Source organism: Rhinatrema bivittatum, chromosome 1, assembly GCF_901001135.1.
Source record: "Rhinatrema bivittatum chromosome 1, aRhiBiv1.1, whole genome shotgun sequence".
Lineage (NCBI taxonomy): Eukaryota > Metazoa > Chordata > Amphibia > Gymnophiona > Rhinatrematidae > Rhinatrema > Rhinatrema bivittatum.
Window position 1 is genome coordinate 383,723,948 of NC_042615.1, and position 21,619 is coordinate 383,745,566.

The 21,619-nt window shown below is 45.0% G+C and overlaps 2 protein-coding genes across 3 annotated transcripts in view; one reads left to right on the top strand and one right to left on the bottom strand.

Annotated features, from left to right (window-relative positions):
* Positions 1 to 8,457, bottom strand: part of HGSNAT (heparan-alpha-glucosaminide N-acetyltransferase) — a 188,235-nt gene extending 179,778 nt beyond the window's left edge. The window contains 1 exon segment of the mRNA XM_029601179.1: positions 8,172 to 8,457. Coding sequence (XP_029457039.1) covers positions 8,172 to 8,313 — 142 coding nt within the window. The 5' untranslated portion in view covers positions 8,314 to 8,457.
* A 77-nt stretch (positions 8,458 to 8,534) lies between these two features.
* The window catches only part of FNTA (farnesyltransferase, CAAX box, alpha), a 64,263-nt gene continuing 51,178 nt past the window's right edge, over positions 8,535 to 21,619 (top strand). The window contains exon 1 of one of the 2 annotated variants that reach the window (XM_029601156.1): positions 8,535 to 8,718. In XM_029601156.1, the coding sequence (XP_029457016.1) occupies positions 8,588 to 8,718 (131 nt within the window). In that variant the 5' untranslated portion in view covers positions 8,535 to 8,587. The remainder of the gene's footprint in view (positions 8,719 to 21,619) is intronic. The other variant, XM_029601165.1, reaches the window with a different exon arrangement.

Here is a 21,619-nt window from a genome sequence, read left to right on the forward strand (position 1 = left end):
GAGAGTTGCAGGGAGCAGGGTTAGAGGGAACATGAGGAAAAGATGAGCTGGGTAAGGGATGTGTTGGAGGGCACATGCATGAGGATAGGGGGAGCAAGCATGTGTGTGAGAGGGATATGAGCTGAAAGGAGAAGAAGAGTGTTGTCTTATGGTTAGGGCTTCTGGTTTCAAGGATTTTTCTTTTGCCACTGGCAGAGCCCAAGAAGGGACACCACTGTGTTGTCATAAGTATAGGCAGCTAAAAGAAATCAGTACAGCTTAGACTGAAGTAAAATCAACAACAAGAAACCCTACTTATGGTGCCTAATTATTGTACTCTTGAGAGAATTCTGAATCAAAACCAAATATTTTGTATTGCTGAATAAGAACTCTTTTGTCTTGAAGTTTAATTACTACTCAAACAGGCCGATACAGAAAAGCGTGCTTAGCTGAGCGCACTGTTTAACCAGCGGTTGGAATCATGTTTTGGATGTGCATCCACTACCCCTTATACAAGGGGTTTAGCACATCCAAAACTCACGTCCAATCCCCCCAAAAAAAAAAAAAATTAACAGCACTCGTCATATGCAAATGCATGTAAATGAGGCGATTAGCTATTCACCCAAATACAGAAAAAAAAAAAAGGTGTGTGCCCAATCCACACATTTTATGCTCAGAGATTAATGCCTGCCCAAGATCGGGCGTTAATTTCTGAGCAGCCCAAAATAAAAAGGTGTACAGAAAATCGTGGCAATATTAAGTTGGAGGAACCAAAAAGTTAAAAAAAGAAAAACATGTCCCAGTGGTCAAGTTAGGAAAACAGACCCTCAATTTTACAAGCATCCATTTTCCTAACCGTGGCTGTGCACGGGTAAGGAAATATGGATGCTTGTAAAACTGAGGGTCCGTTTTTCAAACCCGCTGCTAAGGAGGCGTTAGGGGTGCACTATTTTCCCTGGCGTGACCCCTCATTTAAATACCGTATTGCACTCCCAGGAGAGGTGACTGGGTGCGTGTTAGGAAAGGACACAACACTGAGCGCCCGTTTTCCGAACAACCTTACTATATCAGCCTGAAAGAAAGAAATTATATTGTATTAATTTGATTTATGTAGGCATGCTCCTGATACCTACCAATACTTTCACCATTGGCTCACCAACATTTTTAGACCATCACTAGAAGTGTCCTTATTCCAAGGCTGGGATTGGTCAGCTTGGCCCTATATATTGGGGATAAGCATGTGCAAAAGGTAGAGGGTGTTGGAATTTAAGAAAGCTGAGCAGGAGTTGAAAGAAAAGTTTTAGCAGTGGCCCCTTGCTAGGTCCCTCTGGCCTGGAAAAGAAAATGGGAAAAGACGTTTTTTGGCGAGGTTGACTTTTTGGGAAAGATTTTTAATCACAAGTCAGGAGGTCTGAGGGAAGGAGCCTGGGTGAATTGTTTGCCATATGCCCAATCGAAGTGGGATGGTTTCAGTATCTGCCCGGAGTAGGGTTTTTTATTTGTTTTGTTTTTTTAAGAGAAGCATTTATTGATTGTATACCTATACCATCAATACTGAGGCCCAAGATGGTGAATAAAAACACGCACAATTCACACCAAAACAACTAAAACAAAACCAAATAAAATACATAGAGTACTTCAGCAGTCTCCAAACTTAGATCCAAACTCATTCAAATGCCAGCCTAAAGAAATAAGTCTATAGCATTGGACTATCTTGGTATACAGGACACCAGCCACAGTTCTAGAGGAATAGCGTTCCAGAGAACTGGAGCAGCCACAGAAAAGGCCCAATCCCTCATCTCTACCAATCAGGCCTGGCGGGTCCAGCAGAATGTCAAGCAATTCTCTCTGTCAAGAATGAAGAGTTTGCGAGGGATTGTAGAGATGAAGACAGCATTAGCCCATGGCAACGAGTCAAATGAAAGTAATTTATGAATTAACATTATGATTTTGGTAAGTGACTCTTGCGGTAACCAGCCAATGAAAATCTTTCAAAATTGGAGTTCTATGATCTCTCATTGGATGCCAGGTAATAAGCCTAGCCACTGAGCTTTGCAGCATCTGAAAAGCTCAAAGAGCCAAAGCAGAAAGTCTAATACATAGGCTATTACAATAATATAATAGAAAAATCAGCACCTGCACAACAGCACGGGAATCAGATGAAGAGAGTAAATGTTTTAAGTTAAGCAAAACATGCAATTTATAAAATCCAGCCCTCACAACACATTTAATTTCATTGTTAAAGAAGAGACCAGTATCAATTAATACCCCTAAGCTCTTTGCAGAGAGATTGAAAACGCCACAGCTTGAGTTGTAATGTATATAGTTTGAGGAAAACCAAAAAGATTACTGTGCTGCAACACTAAAATTTCTGTTTAGGACTATTTTATTATGGGTAAGCCATTGTGTGACAGCAGCGACACAAGACACCAGCGCAGATGTATGGTCCCACGAGGAATCCATCTGGATGTAAAACTGTATACAGTTATCATAACCAGTATCCCCACCAGCTAATAGTCTGCAGAGAGGCAGCATCACATAGTTGTTAAATAATTCTGCAGACTGGGCTGATCCCAGAGGGACAGCGGTATTCAGGGGATACCAAAACAAAACAGTCTGAACCCATCCTTGCTGCTGTCTGTTAAATAAGCCAAACAAAAGTGATATAGCAACTCATATGAATCAATATTTTATTCATACAATAAACAAAGTAAAACAATATAAAATACAAGTAGTCATATACAAGAACTACACCCACTCAATATCTATAAAAACACACACCACCATACATACAAACATTCATATACCATAAAACAAACAAGTTCAAAAGAACAAAGTATCTCCCAACGTTTTGCTACACAAAACTTCTTCAGGGAAATCCACGATATTCTCAAATCAGAGATCGAGTTGGGGTTCTTGCATATTTCAATCTTGAGGGCATGAAACTCTCTTTGCTCTCTGTCAGAGACACTGATCCATTTTCTAAAACCGATAATTAACTTACAAATAATCATATCTTTCTAAATCTTAAAATGCAATGTATTGTATATATTCATATATGCAGATGGAATCAGCATTCTTTACATTTTCAGAGAAACATACATCAAAAATCCAACGGCTTCTACAAAAAAACAAATTTACCACAATGAGACCACCACAGCGCTCATCAAACAGATTAAAGTCTGTTTAAGGTCTAGCAATCCCTGATATTCCAGACTCTCTCAGATGATACAGAATTTGCTGGTCAATAGTGTCAAATGCTTAAGAAATATCCAGCATCCAGTTGTGTTACATTTTTGGATGTTTTGCGACTTTGCCATCCAAGATCTAGAGCTGAGGATTTTCAAAGAAACCAAGACATGGCCTTTTGCCAAGAGACTATGTCACGGAGGGTTTTGAAAAAAGTCCCTTCCCCATAGGGATTATTGGCTCAGAGAACATCGAACAAAGAATAAGTACTGTGAATTTGTGTGTTTCAATTTTGTTGGAAATTTATGGACATTAAATGTTATATTTTTGAATGAAATTTCAAGTTTATTTTTGTTACAGTAAATTTTATTTGAATGCCAACTCCAATGTCCAGTCTGGGGTTTTTTTCCCTGAAGGAAGGTACCATTCCTGAGAGCCAACAGACCACGAATACAAAGCAAAAAGAGGGAGTGTCACTGGCATGAAAGTGAGTCTCTCATTTCCCTGTATGTCCTGGTCCAAGGTCTCTCCCCCATCAAGAGGAGGAAGGGGACAGGGAGAGGGTGAAAGTCCAGGGCCTAAATCCCAGTTCCTGAGTGTGTCCCCTGCACCAACTTGGCCCTAACACAGAAGTAAGGGGCTACATACAGTATGAAGAATTGTAAAATATTATGCACAGATTTTTTTTAGCACAGAATTCTACAAGTATGTGATGCACCCCCAAAAATGAGTCCTCCCTATGGTATGGGGTTAAGGATTCTAGTTTTCTCCCATACAGCATGCTTAAATCTTACTTATGAAATTGATACTGGGCGCTTTCATTCTAACATTTTTTAAATATGCTTCTAATAACATTTAGCTGTCTTTTTAAGCAAAATTCATTTTTCTACACCTAAAATCAATCAATATTATCATAACAGTGGTAGAAGGAAGGGGTAGAAGGGAGTTATATGTCTCCAACTTGGCCCAAAATAAGTTCAGAATTTGATTCCCCCTTATCCATAGGGAAGTTTATTCAAATTGCATTATTTTGCATCATCCTGAAAATAGGAATACTGATTTCAGGAAATCTACTAGTTATGGCTCAGAAAACAATACTAGCAGAAAATGTTTTAGAGAGATACTCCCCTTTTGCTTATCACAAACTCTTACAGGCATCACACTCATCCATGGCAGAAACAGGCCAAAGAGATGGTGTGGGGACTCAAGGAAGGAGACAAACAAAAGCAACATTACAATGAAAAGTGCATATTTATTAACAGAGGGGAAACATTTTAAAAAATCATTCTGTTTTTCAGACTTGATGAAAGCTCCTGAAAGCTAGTCAAGTAACATATTTAGCAGTCCAATAAAAAAAATAAGGCACCACCTTATATTATTTTGTTTAACTTTCAATTCAATGTACTCACTTGGGCTAACATGCCAGGGTGCTTTATCCAAAAAATAACCCTATTAGTACTGGCAAAACTGAAGTCCTTCTAGGTTGCGACACCATCTAAAGTACCAACACGAAAGCTGGTCCTTTACTTGATGCGCCTCTAAAAGATGAGGAGCCTCAGTGGTCTCAGCCAGGAGGCCACAACATGGCCGGCCCAGCACGATTAGCAGGGAGTAGGCTGGAAGCAGGAGCTATCTCACTGTCATGCGAGGTAAGGAGGTGGGCCTGCCTTGCAGCAGCATCAAGTGGAGCCACTTTCATGGCACCTTCCTCTTTTTCTGCTGCAAGCTGAAGGACTCGTGACTCTCTGCCCCACACAACGAGATATTACCTGAAGCATTCACTGCCCATGGCCCACAGCTTACACTCAGCAAGGCACCAGAAGGAAGCCAGGAGTTAATCCCAGGCAGGGGCTTTGTCGGGCACCAGGTCAGGTGGAGGATTGCAGGAACCAGACGGGGGAGGCCTTCCCTGCGGGACTTGTGGGCTGCACTTTCCCTTCTTGCAACATATCGCCGGCAGGTACCACCACCCAGAAGCTGAAGCATCTAGAGCAGGAACAGTAAATGTGGAGAAAGCCACCCCTAAATAGGCCAAAGTAATTCAGCACCAAGCAGCAGATAACACTGCAGGCAGAAGCAAAGCAAGGCCAAGCCAGCCAGTGTTCAGTGGGAGAGGATTTTCTATGGGGAAGTGAGAGGAAAGCAGGGTAGCTGGCTACCTAGGTTCAGGATCTGCGAGAGACTGTAGTCAAGGTAGTAGAGAACCCCTACCCGTTCCACAGCACAGGAAGAGCTTTGCAGGATGTTGGAAGGAAACCACATGAAGCCATGTGTATGCGGAGTCCCATGAGGTGAACATGGTAACTGCAATTGCAAGCAAGGCCAGCTGTAGGGAAAAAAGAATCAAGAAGCCATCTCCTAGCAAGCAATGTTTCCCCCCCCCCCCCCTCCCCTAATTTATAGAGCCATTGCATCTGCTTGCTCCAAGCATAAAAGTGAAGCATACAAGAACAGGCAAGGACAGGACCGCTCAGCAAATCAAGAATCCAGGCCGACTTCCAGCCAAGTTTTCGACCTTGAGCAGATTATTCTTAAGCTGAGACGAGATGCAATGTGATATGGTACACAACGGGTCCACGAGAACATGAAGCAGCAAAAGAATGGAATGAGCAGCCACCCGTGAAAAGGAGGGGAGCACAGAATGGCACAGCAAACCAAGAGGTACTAACCCAATATGCTGCACTGGTCCAGAGAGAAACCGACCAGCAGCCGCTTGCAAGTGAGTTTCCTTACGGATCTGATGAAGAAGGGTGAGATTATATGAGTGAGGTGCGTGGGTGTAGGAATTTAGGAAGGAGCGAGGTTAGGGGGACAGAAGGTGGGGAGAACTGCCAAAGGGCACATAAGAAATGTAGGGAGATGAGGAAGGGAATGAAAGCTGTTTTTAAGCTCTTCAGCGGAAAAAGAGAAAGCAGGTTAGAGGAGTATTCAATGTCTGAGATCCCTCAGGGTCAGAGTCTTTCAGCACTAATGATTCATCATCGATTCAGAATCTGAGGCTACAGCTTGTAGCAGCCTAATACAGATAGGTGGCATCTGAGTCAGGCCTGCGTATGGAAGGGGGGGGTTTGTGTCCTATAGCACCCCTTGGGTTCCATGTCCCAGATAAGATAAAGCAAAAAATATGGAAGGGTAAATATGTGGATGTGTTTAAGCTGTTGAGGATCCTGAGGAGACAAGGTAAGAGAAACTGACAGACAAAAAAAGCAGGATGGGGGGGGGGGGCGGGGGGGGGGGGGGGGGAGGTCTAGGAAAAGGTGAGTGTCCAGATCTATTAATAACTGGATCTTGGGTTTTCACATCTTGGCCAGCATTATTGGGGAGAATATAATTAGAAACCTTACAAACCTTACAGCGGTTGGGCCTGGTTAAACTAAAAGAAAAGTTTAGAAAGAAGCTAGCTTGTAGCAAATCAGCAATTTGGTGAGTTCGGGATCTAGACTTATGGTTCAGTGAAATGATTCCACAGCAGCCACAGTCCTTTCAGTTAGGGTCAAGTCTGGCTGGGACACACCAATCTATGCCTGAGGGTTATGAGAAAGAGCAGCATGAACGCTCCCTTAAACTGGGCCCTCCAGCACCAACTGCTGAGACACCCTATTGGCAGTACAACAATGGCCAATGTGCATGGATGCATGCCTGCAAATTCATGCACATATGTGCTAACTGTGGGGGTGGACACCCAGGCATGCATTGCCAAAAGAGCACTCAAGGGCTGCCATTGCACCAGGCCACTTAAAAATGCAGATACCTTGGTTACTTCACCTGCAATGGGCCCAAAGCTACGTGAATACACCAATTCTAAAGCTGCATAGTTGCGACGAGGGAATTATGTTTGGATTTAGAATGGCATGCAAGGGGCCAGAGGGCACGTTTCAGTTAAGGAATACCAAGATCGTGGAAGGAGAAAAAGGTTTTACTGGGAATCTCCCAAGTTTGCTTCAATCCTAGGTGGTGGACCTGAGACATGATTCGATTGCAATGGATTTCCTGGAGCGGTACAGGCCAGAAGATGTGCATCTCTGATACTGGTACGGATACCCTAGGGTGCACCTTTCAGGATGCAGTTTGGTCAGCTCTACATATCAGGAATTTTAGCCACAGTGCATGGGGGAGATAGGACAAGCAAGGGTGCTGTCCTATCCCTTGGCAGGAAAGGTTACTGATCACAGCATGACGGTAGCATCCACGGACAAATGTACAGGGACCTAACAAATATTCTAAGGCTTCCCTTAGATTAGGCCAGAGAGATAGAAATAATTTAAGCAGATTCAATTAAGAGCATAGCCGGGTCGGTCTAGGAGGTCGATGGCAGCCGGGCAGGCGTGCCGGCTGCAAATGGACGATTCAAGTTGACTGATTGACAATATATATTGTAAGCCCAACTTTAGATAGTCAGGATGCATTATGAAGCGAGTGTACTGCTGGCTGATGAATAAAGCTGCGGCCTGAACTTTTGCACAGAGACAGCTTGCTCAAGACTCTTCTTGCATGCATGTGCGGGGGCAAGGGAGGTAGTAGGGTAAAAGTGATGTACTGGGCCGAGACCTAAGGTGTCCACGTTATGGCAAGCTGCAAAGCCTCCCTGACAACTAGAAGAGCAGCGATCAGATCCAAGCAGGGAGGAGCAGAACCCAGACTCGGTCCTGGCAGGCGTGGGGAGGTGCCAGGCCTCTTCCAAATTTGTCTGGAAGTGGCGAGCAGGACTGCGGGCTCGGCACTCACCGAGTCGCAATGTGAGCAAAAGAGGAACAGTGATTTCCCAAATGCACCCGCAGACATGCAGCATTCTGACGCCTTTTTCACTGTACGTTGCGCTAAGCCCTACCACCCCCAACCGAGAGGGGGGTGATTAATGCTGAGAGGGAAGAATCCCTGCGAGTGTAATATCTGCCCTCCCGGGGAAAGAGCGGGCTCGTCCGGCCACCCACGGCAGCCAGCGACACTTTTAACAACTAAGCAAGATCTCTGCCATCTTCCCCTTTTCCCAGCTCCGAACTCACCGTCCCGACCGGGAGCAAGAACGGAACCGCCCAGGACGGCCAGCGCCAGGAACAGCGCCCCAAAGACAAAGCCGCCGCTGCTGCCCGCCATTCCCCTGCCCTCCGCCGGTAGGAGCCCGGGGCCGTTCTCGGGCGAGCTCATTCACCAGCAGGTTCCAGCCGGTCACGTGATTTGGGGAGTAGGTCAGGAGACCTCCATGACTAGCACGGCTGCGCACTGGCCCGCCCTGCCTGCCTGCCGCTGAATGCCAGGCGCTCTACGGGCACCACGCTCCCTCACCCCGCCCTGCCTCCCAGCCGTAGTTGCCACAGCGACTGTAGAACGCGGAGGGGAGGGGTGGAGATTTAGCCCCGCCTCCTCGCTTCCTTTTTCCGTTTCTGGTTGGGGGGGGGGGAGCTGGATATTGGAGGTAAGGATGCAGGCGCCGGAGGAAGCGGGTGAGGGGTATCGCGAGGATGGCCCCGAACCCACGGGGGAGGAAGCAGAGGAGGAAGAGGAGGAGGAGTGCGGTCCCGAGTCTGCGCCGTATCTACTCTACAGGTACCGGTAACTACGTGAAAAGAAAATAAGGGAGAGGGGCACTCGGTATTTATCCGATCTCAGCTTAGAGAAACTTAACACAAGGTCAAGGGAGGAATTATGTACATGTATTAAAAGGGTCACACGGCTCCGGCAGCTATAACATGGCGTTGTATCACTACAAGCGAAACTTCTTTTCCAGTAGTATAGCATCGTTTATCCTTTTATCATTCTGTTAGTCAACTTAAATGGTCTGTGATTGATTATATTCAAGCTTCATGGAGAGAAGGGAAACGTGAATGGATTGTAAATGAACGAGGACAATGCTGGATCTATATGTTGAACAGCACAGCTCCTTATGAATTAAATGAAATTGAATGGCACACTTGTTTTGAGCATGTGCTTTTTTTTTTTCTTTTTTTAAATCTTTTCCTGTAGTTTTTTCCTATTTCTGGAGCTCTGTCTTGCTGAAAAACGGTATTTTAATATGCGTTTTTCCTGATAAGCCTGAAATTATTCAGTTTTATGTACATAAGATGAAAACTATACACACACGTGTCAGTGTATTTTTATCCTTTGATTACATTTCATAAGTGTCTCCAAAGACTGCACCCTATTTGTCTGGCTGAGGATAACACCCTCCCACAAGCCTTCCTAGATATAGAAGAAGGTCTCCGCCACTTACTTCGGTCGGTCTATGAGGCATTCGAATCTTCTGCAAGAGCTTCCTCAATTGCCATAGCAGCCAGGCATCTTGCTTGGCTAAAGGTGAGTGCGATTCGTGAGGATGTTCACAAAAAGTTGGCAGATATTCCATGTTTGGGGGATAACTTGTTCGGAGCAACGGTGTCCCATCTAAAGGAACACTCTCTCTCAGCACCCCCTCTGACACACATAAGTGCCCTCGAAGATTCTATCCATCCTATCGCAGGAGGTCATATCCAAGAGCATCCTGTAGACCTTTTATATCTTATAGGTCTCAGCACTATGGTCAACCAAGACCTTCGTCTCTACCACATCAATCAAGGGCAGACCACGCCAACAGCAACAACCTAAACAGGGTGCTGCAGCTCCGCAAAAGCAACTGCCTGCTTTTTGAGTGCCAGAGAGCCACCCCCACCAGCATTCATAGGAGGACGTCTGCGCTACTTTTACAGCAACTGGGAGTCTGTCCACCTCGGATCAATGGGTACTCAACATAATCAAGGAGGATTATCGCCTGAACTTCTTGACCCTTCCATCCCTTCCCCATATACCTCCTCTTTGGAGTACAACTTCCCATTTATCCCTCAACGCAGAAATTACGAATTCAATCAATCCCTCTTCAACAACAAAAACAGGGATTCTATTCCCAATACTTCCTCATCCCAAAGAAGTCGGGGGTGGGGGGGTCTCTGCCCCATTCTGGATTTACAAAACCTCAACAAACACATCCAGCAAGAGAAGTTCAAGATAACCTCTCAAGAACATCTTACCTCTGTTACAGCCCAACGATAGAGCACAGCCAATCGATCTGAAGGATGCGTACTCCCATATACCCATGCACCTATCTTTGTGGCGCTACCTTTGTTTTCAAATTCAGAACATGCACTACCAATACAAAGTTCTGCCGTTTTTTGGCCTGTCCTCTGTCCCAAGAGTATTCACGAAACTTTTAGCAGTGGTGGTGGCTCATCTCAAGACAACTATTGATCCAAATATTCCCTTATCTGGACGACTAGGTGCTAGTGGCATTGGATCCAAATACGCTACAAGCACACACAGAATGCATGATCAACTGTCTCCAGACACTGGGGTTTCTAATCAATTACGAGAAATCACACCTACAGCCTACACAAATTCTGCAATTCATAGAAGCTCTCATCAGAACCATAGAGGAGAGAGCCTACCTTCCTCAGGACAGAATGCAGACGCTTTCCGGCCTAGCGCAGAACTTATGCATCCAAAATCAAGCACCAGCACACCAAATTCTTCAACTTTTGGGCCACATGGCGGCAGCCATCCTTGTAATTCCCCACACGAGACTGCACATGTGCCGTTTGCAATGGGACCTCAAAACTCAATGGTCACAATTCCTGCAGCCCCTCAACTCCAGGGTTCAACTCACCAAACCAATGAAAGCAGATATTCAATGGTGGCTCTCTCCCAGCAATCTATCCTCAGAAGCTCCCTTCTGTTTGCCCCCTCATCAGCTAACGCTCACAAAGGATGCCCCCAGGAGAGGTTGGGGAGCCCATCTCGATGACCTCAAAACGCAGGGATTTTGGTTTCCACAAGAATCCACGGACCAAATCAATCTCTTTGAGTTAGTCGCAATCTGGAGGGAGCTTCAGACCTTCTCTTCTCAGGTCCAAGGGAAATGTCTCATGGTGTACACAGACAACCAAGTCGCCATGTTTTACATAAAGAAGGAGGGTCCAGTTCATGGACACTCTATCGGGAAGCACTTCGGATACTCCATTGGGTGAACGCAACCAATGTAGCCCTCCAAGTTACCTACTTGCTGGGTCTGGACAACATCACGGTGGATTGCCTGAGCAGAGTTTTTCACCCACACGAATGGACTTTAAATTGAGATGTGGCCCTCACCATTTTCCAAAAGTGGGGCTTCCCAACATTCGACCTCTTTGCCATGGAAAGCAACCGGCAGATACAGATCTTTTGCTCCATCTACTAAGAACATAAGAAAATGCCATACTGGGTCAGACCAAGGGTCCATCAAGCCTAGCATCCTGCTTCCAACAGTGGCCAATCCAGGCCACAAGAACCTGGCAAGTACCCAAAAAATAAGTCTATTCCATGTTACTATTGCTAATGGCAGTGGCTATTCTCTAGGTGAACTTAATAGCAGGTAATGGACTTCTCCAAGAACTTATCCAATCCTTTTTTAAACACAGCTATTCTAACTGCACTAACCACATCCTCTGGCAACAAATTCCAGAGTTTAATTGTGCATTGAGTAAAAAAGAACTTTCTCCAATTAGTTTTAAATGTGCCCCATGCTAACTTCATGGAGTGCCCCCTAGTCTTTCTACTATCCAAAAGAGTAAATAACCGATTCACATCTACCCGTTCTAGACCTCTCATGATTTTAAACATCTCTATCATATCCCCCCTCAGTCGTCTCTTCTCCAAGCTGAAAAGTCCTAACCTCTTTAGTCTTCCCTCATAGGGGAGTTGTTCCATTCCCCTTATCATTTTGGTAGCCCTTCTCTGTACCTTCTCCATCGCAATTATATCTTTCTTGAGATGCGGCGACCAGAATTGTACACAGTATTCAAGGTGCGGTCTCACCATGGAGCGATACAGAGGCATTATGACATTTTCCGTTTTATTCACCATTCCCTTTCTAATAATTCCCAACATTCTGTTTGCTTTTTTGACAGCACACTGAACCGACGATTTCAATGTGTTATCCACTATGACACCTAGATCTCTTTCTTGGGTTGTAGCACCTAATATGGAACCCAACATTGTGTAATTATAGCATGGGTTATTTTTCCCTATATGCATCACCTTGCACTTATCCACATTAAATTTCATCTGCCATTTGGATGCCCAATTTTCCAGTCTCACAAGGTCTTCCTGCAATTTATCACAATCTGCTTGTGATTTAACTACTCTGAACAATTTTGTGTCATCTGCAAATTTGATTATCTCACTCGTCGTATTTCTTTCCAGATCATTTATAAATATATTGAAAAGTAAGGGTCCCAATACAGATCCCTGAGGCACTCCACTGTCCACTCCCTTCCACTGAGAAAATTGTCCATTTAATCCTACTCTCTGTTTCCTGTCTTTTAGCCAATTTGCAATCCATGAAAGGACATCGCCACCTATCCCATGACTTTTTACTTTTCCTAGAAGCCTCTCATGAGGAACATTGTCAGACGCCTTCTGAAAATCCAAGTATACTATATCTACCGGTTCACCTTTATCCACATGTTTATTAACTCTTTCAAAAAAGTGAAGCAGATTTGTGAGGCAAGACTTGCCCTGGGTAAAGCCATGCTGACTTTGTTCCATTAAACCATGTCTTTCTATATGTTCTGTGATTTTGATGTTTAGAACACTTTCCACTATTTTTCCTGGCACTGAAGTCAGGCTAACCAGTCTGTAGTTTCCCGGATCGCCCCTGGAGCCCCTTTTAAATATTGGGGATACATTTGCTATCCTCCAGTCTTCAGGTACAATGGATGATTTTAATGATAAGTTACAAATTTTCACTAATAGGTCTGAAATTTCATTTTTTAGTTCCTTCAGAACTCTGTTGGATCCTTCTTCCAATTTTTGAATGAAGATCTTTTGGCTAAAATAGCTTCTTTCATCTCCCCTTTCAACCATGTCGGTAATAGTTTTGCCTTCTTTCCACCTTTCTTAGTACGCCCTGGATGCCTTCCTCATCCCATGGACCATAGGCTTACTAAACGCCTACCCTCCCATTCCGCTAATATCAAGGACAATTCAGAAATGCGTTCAGGACATAGCGGACTTGATCCTCATAGCTCCAGTATGGCCAAGACAACCATGGTATGTGTATCTCATGCGGCTTTCCATACACCCACCGATTCCGCTGGAGAACCATCCACAGCTTTTAACATAGGAAGGAGGCTCCCTCCTCCATCCAATGCATCAATCTCTCCATCTGATGGCGTGGAGATTGAAAGGCAAATATTAAACCACCTCTGGCCTACCTTCACAGGTAGAAGATATCCTTATTGCATCCAGGATTCCTTCAACCAGATGTAACTATGCTGGCAAATGGCATCGCTACCAGACGTTCTCCTCCACTGCCATCCAACTAATGGAGTATCTTGTTCGCTTTACCAAGCAGATCTGGCCACTGTGTCAGTTCAGGTACATATCGGCGCTATTGCAGCTTTTCATCACTCTCATAATGGCCTACCCATCTCAAACTATCCTTTGACTTCCAGATTCATGAAGGGCATGCTTCGCCTCAGACCGCCGGTGACAAATCCACCTATACCATGGGACCTGAACATTGTCTTGGAGCAGCTAATGCTGCCTCCCTTTGAGCCCTTAGACAGAAACCACATTAAATACCTGACATGGAAAATGGTATTCCTGGTGGCTGTCACATCAGCTAGGAGGGTAAGTGAGTTACAAGCCTTGGTTCACTACTCTCCTTACTTAGAATTCTACCACGACAAGGTTACTCTTCATCCTCATCCCACCTTCCTTCCCAAGGTGGTCTCTGCATGTCATCTCGATCAAACTATCACTCTGCGCATTTTCATGCCAAGGCCTCAACAGTGATCGAGACAAACGTCTTCTCCACTCGCTGGACTGTAAACAGGCTCTGGCGTACTATAAACAAAGGACTCAATCTCCTATAAGACCTTCTCAGCTCTTCCTTTCCTTTAATCCAAATGGTCCTGGTCAACCTGTCTCTAAGAGAACCATCGTCAGTTGGTTATCACAATGCATTCAGTTCTGTTATAACAAATGATCAATAAAACTTCACAAGAAGCCTCAAGCGTACCAAATACGCACCACTGCAGCATCAGTTGCCCACTTGAGCAAGGTTCCATTACTGGATATCTGCAAAGTGGCAACTTGGTCCTCCATCCATACCTTCACGTCACACTATTGTCTACAGCAGTCAAACTCCGATGAAGCACTGGGCACAGCAGTCTTGTCGACTCTTCAAAACCTTCAAGACTTACCAAATGGACACAACCCGGGAGATTGGGACTCCCAGACAGCATGGCTAATTCAGCCTTGCTATCGACGGGAAAAAGCGAGTTCGCTTACCATAAACAGTGTTTCCATAGATAGCAGGATGAATTAGCCATGCGATCCCTCCCTCCTCCCTAGATAGTCCCACAAAGGACAATTAATTATTACCTCTCGCTTGGCTACAAAGACACTGAGGAGAAGAGGGGAATCGTGTGGGAAGACGACTGCGTAGCCGCACAGAGTCAAAGCTGTGTGACTCACTGAGGAAACTCCGCCTACTGCCGGTTGCGAGTGCTCCAAGACAGCATGGCCAATTCATCCTGCTATCTACGGCAACACCGTTTACGGTAAGCAAACTTGTTTTTCTAGGCAGATACAAAATTTATTCAGACTTGTTAAAACAGCAGTGGATCGTGAAGAATTTCAGAAGGACCTTAAAGAAATTGGAGATTGGGCATCTAAATGATAGATGAAATTTAATGTGGACAAGTGTGGGGAAAAATAATCCAAACGTCAGGTACAGAGTGCTGGTTCTATATTAGAAACACCCAGGAAAAGGACCTGTGGACAATACTTTGAAATCCTCAGCTCAGTGTATGGCAGCAGTTAAAAAGCAAATAGAATGTTAAGAATTATTTGGAGAGAAATCAAGAATAAAACTGAGACTATCATACTACCTCTGTATCCATGGTGCTGCCATAACTTTAGTTCTATATGCAGTTCTATTCATCCCATCTATAAAAAGACATAGGGGAGCTAGAAAAAGTACAGAGAAGGGTAATAAAATTGATAAAATGGATGGAATAGCTCAAAGTCTGAGCAAGCTGGGTCTCTTCAGCATGGAAAAGACAGAACTGAGGGGATATGAGAGGTTTTTATAAAATCATGAGAAGGGTGAAACAGATAAATAGGGGACAGTTGTTTACCATTTTCAAATAATACTAAAACAATGGGTCACTTCATGAAACTAGCAATTAGCAGATTTAAGACAAATTTAAAAAAAATACTTTCACTCTGTGCACAATCAAGCTGTGGAATCTTGCCGGATGATTTTACCAAGGCATCTAGCAAAGCAGTTTAAAATAAATTTGTTTAGGTTCCTGGAGGAAAAGTCAATAAAAAATAATTAACCAGATAGATTTGGGAAAACTACTGTCTAGATCTACTCTTTGGGATCTTCTGGGTACTTGTGATCATTGGCCACTGTTGGAGACAGAATGCTGGGCTTATGAACCTTGGTCTGACACAGCATGGCGCATCAACACTGCTAGTGCATGCTGCTTGGTTCTGTCTACGCATGCATCAGCACATGGCCTCATGGCGCAGGAGTGCTTTTTAATGCATGCTCAGACAGCATCATTGTTGATTGCATCATCGCACTACCATTTTGGTGCCAGCTTTGAATTTTCAACAAAGTTGCTTGATGCACTCGAAACATGCTTCTCAAAGTCTTCAGAGCAGCCAGACTTGTCAATGCACAACTCCAAGACACATTTGTGCATTGGACCATGAATAAAATGCTGAGTTGCCAACACACTTCTGTGCTGGTCATTCAGTAGGATAGAGGGAGATATGTTGTCTATACCCCTCTCATTACCCATTTTTCCTGTCCAAACTTCAGGCTTCCATTTAGAAACACTAGTCCCCATATCTTCTCTGGTGCCACTTGCCTCCAGCAGACCTCCCATTTAAGATCAGGAGTCCATTCTTGTCTCAGAAGATCATGTTCCACCGCCTATGCCTGGTTAAAGGAAACGACGAGCGACTCAACCAAATAACAGACTTTATGAAAAGTTTCTTTACCACTTTGACTAAGGAGACAGACCTTCCTTCCATTCTCTTCTTTTTAGCATCACTGTGATGATTCCTCAGAGTGGAGTCCCATCTTCTCCTAGAAGGATAAACATATCATCAGAACTCTTACTTGGAGGTGGTTCATCATCTCATTCTTATTGCAGTAGAAAAAGTTGATCAGAGGTGGTAGACCAGAGATTCTCTTCAGAGAAAGCTGGTGTAGTCCCTTAATTCTCCATCTTCATCATTGGGGTCCTGGGTTAGTGTGCCCACTCCTTAAGCTTCGAAGAAGGTTCGATAGGAATTCCTTCTGACCCACTTCCAGAGCTTCTAGAACATATCTCTCCCCCAGAGAACCTGGCCTATTTAAAATTTGTGGAAAAAATGGAAAAAAAACACTCAATCCATATTTGCAAGAATAAAGGACCCCCCTGGATGGAAGTCTTTGGCCTCTTTCAAATTCTAGAGATGCCATCGGAACCAATGACTCTTCCAGTTCATGGCATTCTGAATCTATTACAGACGAGAATATAGGAAAACCCTATTTTCCCGTCGATAGCAGGGCTGAATTAGCCATGCTATCATGGGATCTGTCAATCAGGCCCGGGAGGTGGAGCTTGTCAAAGCAGAGAACAGAGCTTTGCTCTCTGCGGCTGCGCGTGTGTTCCCGCGCAGAAAAGTAACGGAATCTCCTCAGTCTGTTTTTTCCGCGAGCGGGATCGCACGCGGAGCTGTCCTTCTCCTCAAAGTCTAAAAGTAAAACAATGTAAAAATCGGGGTTTAAACCCCGTCATTGCGGCAAAGTAATGTCAGTCACGGATGGCCATGACAGATGTTACCGATGCCTAGGACCAGATCACAATCGGGAAGATTGTGAATTTTGCTCCAGGATGTCTCCTGGAGCATTAAAACTAAGGGCCTACAGGCTTCAGGAGCTTTTTGCCTCAGCGGAACCATTGGAGGCTCATTCATCGCCTTGCCCACAGACTTCATCAGCTCATTCAAAAAAGAGAAAATCTTCGTCGGATCCTCAATCCTCCACTCTTGGAGGTAAGGAGAGCTCAAAACGACAAAGGCCAATGGATTCTAGAAAATCCGCAGAGCCTGAAGCGCCGCAACGGGACTTATTGGCACCAGAAAACTCGGCGCGTACAACTTCTGCGCTTTTGGCGCCGTATGCGCACAAACAAGTATCGGCGCATAATACTTCGGCGCCTACAGATGGATCGGCGCACAAGTCTTTTATGCGCATGGCGCCGACGACACTTCACGTACAACGCCGAAGAACCCGGAGCGCACGGCGCAGAGCAAATGCGCGCACGGCGCCGTCGACATCTGTGCGTACAGCGCCGACATCACCTATGTGCTCAACTCCATTGGAATCTATGTGCGCGGCGCCGAGGACATCGGCGCCGATAACCCTTGCGCGCACGAAAACAGATATGCGCGCAAGTCTACTTCCGCGCATAAATCTAGATCTGCGCACAAATCTCCATCAACGCATAAATCTATGTCCGCACATAAATCTAAATCCGCGCTTAAATCTAAATCTGAGCATAAGGGACATATTCACTTATCTCAGATGCTACAGAAGGAGTTGAAACGACGTTACCCTTCACGAAGCTCTTCTTCAGCTTCTTCACCAATAACTTCACCTCATTCAGATATCTCCTTTTCTTCGAGCGCTGACACCAAAGAAGTTACAATAAAACGTAGGAAGCGATCACATGCTTCACGTAGAAGTCATACAGACTCGTCGTCTCACTATTCTCATAAGCACTCATGACACTCACCATAAAAAAACTGGCAAAGAGAAGTGCTACATGGGAAATAAGCCCTTCGACTTCTAAATCATCTCATATACCACCTTCCAATACCATCTTACATAGAGAGGTAATACAGTTGGTTTCCTCTTACACTTCTACAGATTCAGAAGATTCGAGGAACATAACTGGCAATAAAATACGAAACAACAAAAAGGTATCTGACACTTCACCTCTAAATACTCCAAGGCACCCTAAAGCAGGTGTCTCAGGAGAACCAGATCATCACACAACAATGCCCCCTCATACAAGAGAGGCATTTTTTCAGTTGTCTCAATCCTTAGCAGGTTTTTATGAAACTCTTCAGTCATCGTTCAAAATGACTAATATTGCTGAAGACAGTTCTCCGGAACACAAAGCACAGCTTACTAGAGAACCGTCGGTGGAACCGCCGACATCTCCCATAACAAATCGACCAACCTCGCCAACTCATACTCAGGATAGATCTTTTGATTCTCCTTCAATGCAAACATCCCCATCATCTATGGGATTTCCATCAGATCCCCAAGAACAACCTCAGGAACCGTACTCCCCTCCGGAAGACCTCACATACCCAAAATTCCTAGAAAAATTGGGTACATTTCTGCATCTAGAGGTCCAAAAAGAAACAGACCCTAGGGCAGAAACCCTGGGTCTCCTAAAGATTTTTTGATACTCCAGGGGAACCAACATCTCTTCCACCACAAGAACTCCTGCATTCAGTCATAGAGAAGTCCTGGGATGCGCCTTATACAATTGCACCCATTTCCAGGAAAACAGACACAAAATTTCGTATGAGGAAAACATCACCATATACTCTACCACAATGACCTCCTACCTCGATAGTGGTGGAATCGGTGATGCAAAGATTTAAGAAAACAAAATCTTATTCCTCATTCCCACCAGGGAAAGACAACAAATACTTATAGAAACATAGAAACATAGAAATGACGGCAGAAGAAGACCAAACGGCCCATCCAGTCTGCCCAGCAAGCTTCACATTTTTTTCTCATACTTATCTGTTTCTCTTAGCTCTTTGGTTCTATTTCCCTTCCACCCCCACCATTAATGTAGAGAGCAGTGATGGAGCTGCAACCAAGTGAAATATCAAGCTTGATTAGTTATGGGTAGTAGGGGAAGTAGGGGAAGTAACCGCCGCAATAAGCAAGCTACACCCATGCCCATCTGCTTTACCCAGACCGTGCCATTCAGCCCTTATTGGTTGTTTTTCTTCTCCCCTGCCGTTGAAGCAGGGAGCTATGCTGGATATGCGTGAAGTATCAGTTTTTCTTCTCCCCTGCCGTTGAAGCAGGATATGCATTGAAAGTGAAGTATCAGGCTTATTTGGTTTGGGGTAGTAACCGCCGTAACAAGCCAGCTACTCCCCGCTTTGTGAGTGCGAATCCTTTTTTCTTCTCCCCTGCTGTTGAAGCAGAGAGCTATGCTGGATATGCGTGAAGTATCAGTTTTTCTTCTCCCCTGCCGTTGAAGCAGAGAGCCATGCTGGATATGCGTGAAGTATCAGTTTTTCTTCTCCCCTGCCGTTGAAGCAGGGAGCTATGCTGGATATGCGTGAAGTATCAGTTTTTCTTCTCCCCTGCCGTTGAAGCAGGATATGCATTGAAAGTGAAGTATCAGGCTTATTTGGTTTGGGGTAGTAACCGCCGTAACAAGCCAGCTACTCCCCGCTTTGTGAGTGCGAATCCTTTTTTCTTCTCCCCTGCTGTTGAAGCAGAGAGCTATGCTGGATATGCGTGAAGTATCAGTTTTTCTTCTCCCCTGCCGTTGAAGCAGAGAGCTATGCTGGATATGCGTGAAGTATCAGTTTTTCTTCTCCCCTGCCGTTGAAGCAGAGAGCCATGCTGGATATGCGTGAAGTATCAGTTTTTCTTCTCCCCTGCTGTTGAAGCAGGGAGCTATGCTGGATATGCGTGAAGTATCAGTTTTTCTTCTCCCCTGCCGTTGAAGCAGAGAGCTATGCTGGATATGCATCGAAAGTGAAGTATCAGGCTTATTTGGTTTGGGGTAGTAACCGCCGTAACAAGCCAGCTACTCCCCGCTTTCTGAGTGCGAATCCTTTTTTCCACATTTCCTCTTGCTGTTGTAGCTTAGAGTGATGTTGGAGTCACAGTAACCATGTGTATGTTTATTGAATAAGGGTATTGTCTCCAGGCAGTAGCCGTCATTCTGGCTAGCCACCCACTCTTTATTGACGGCCTCTTGATTTTATGGATCCACAGTGTTTATCCCACGCCCCTTTTGAAGTCCTTCACAGTTCTGGTCTTCACCACTTCCTTCGGAAGGGCATTCCAGGCATCCACCACCCTCTCCGTGAAGAAATACTTCCTGACATTGGTTCTGAATCTTCCTCCCTGGAGCTTCAAATCGTGACCCCTGGTTCTGCTGATTTTTTTTCCTATGGAAAAGGTTTGTCGTTGTCTTTGGATCATTAAAACCTTTCAAGTATCTGAAAGTCTGTATCATATCACCTCTGCTCCTCCTTTCCTCCAGGGTGTACATATTTAGATTCTTCAATCTCTCCTCATAAGTCATTTGATGAAGACCTTCCACCTTTTTGGTCACCCTTCTCTGGACCGCCTCCATCTTGTCTCTGTCTCTTCGGAGATACGGTCTCCAGAACTGAACACAATACTCCAGGTGAGGTCTCACCAAGGACCTGTACAAGGGGATAATCACTTCCCTTTTCTTACTCGATATTCCTCTCTCTATGCAGCCCAGCATTCTTCTGGCTTTAGCTATCGCCTTGTCACATTGTTTCGCCGACTTCAGATCATTAGACACCATCACCCCAAGGTCTCTCTCCTGCTCCGTGCACATCAGCCTTTCTCCCCCCATCGAATACAGTTCATTCGGATTTCCACTCCCCATATGCATGACTTTGCACTTCTTGGCATTGAATGTCAGCTGCCATGTCTTCGACCACTCTTCCATCTTCCTTAAATCCCGTCTCATTCTCTCCACTCCTTCCGGCGTGTCCACTCTGTTGCAGATCTTAGTGTCATCCGCAAAAAGACATACCTTACCTTCTATCCCTTCCGCAATGTCGCTCACAAAGATATTGAAAAGGACCGGTCCCAACACTGATCCCTGCGGTACACCGCTTAAAACCGCTCTCTCTTCAGAGAGAGTTCCATTTACCATCACACATTGTCTTCTGTCCGTCAACCAGTTTGCAATCCAGGCCACCACCTCGGCACTCACTCCTAAGCTTCTCATTTTATTCACCAGTCTCCTGTGCGGGATAGTGTCAAAAGCTTTGCTGAAATCCAAGTAGATGACATCGAGTGCTCTTCCTCGATCCAATTCCTTGGTTACCCAGTCAAAAAAGTCAATCAGATTTGTCTGACAGGATCTTCCAATGGTGAATCCATGCTGCCTCTGGTCCAGCAATTCTCCCGACTGTAGATAGTTCACTATTCTCTCTTTCAACAGTGACTCCATTACTTTTCCCACCACCGAAGTGAGGCTAACCGGTCTGTAGTTACCAGTCTCTTCTCTGTTCCCACTCTTGTGAAGCGGGACCACCACCGCTCTCCTCCAATCATTCGGCACCACTCCCGTTTCTAGGGATCTATTGAATAGGTCACACAGTGGACCCGCCAGCACATCTC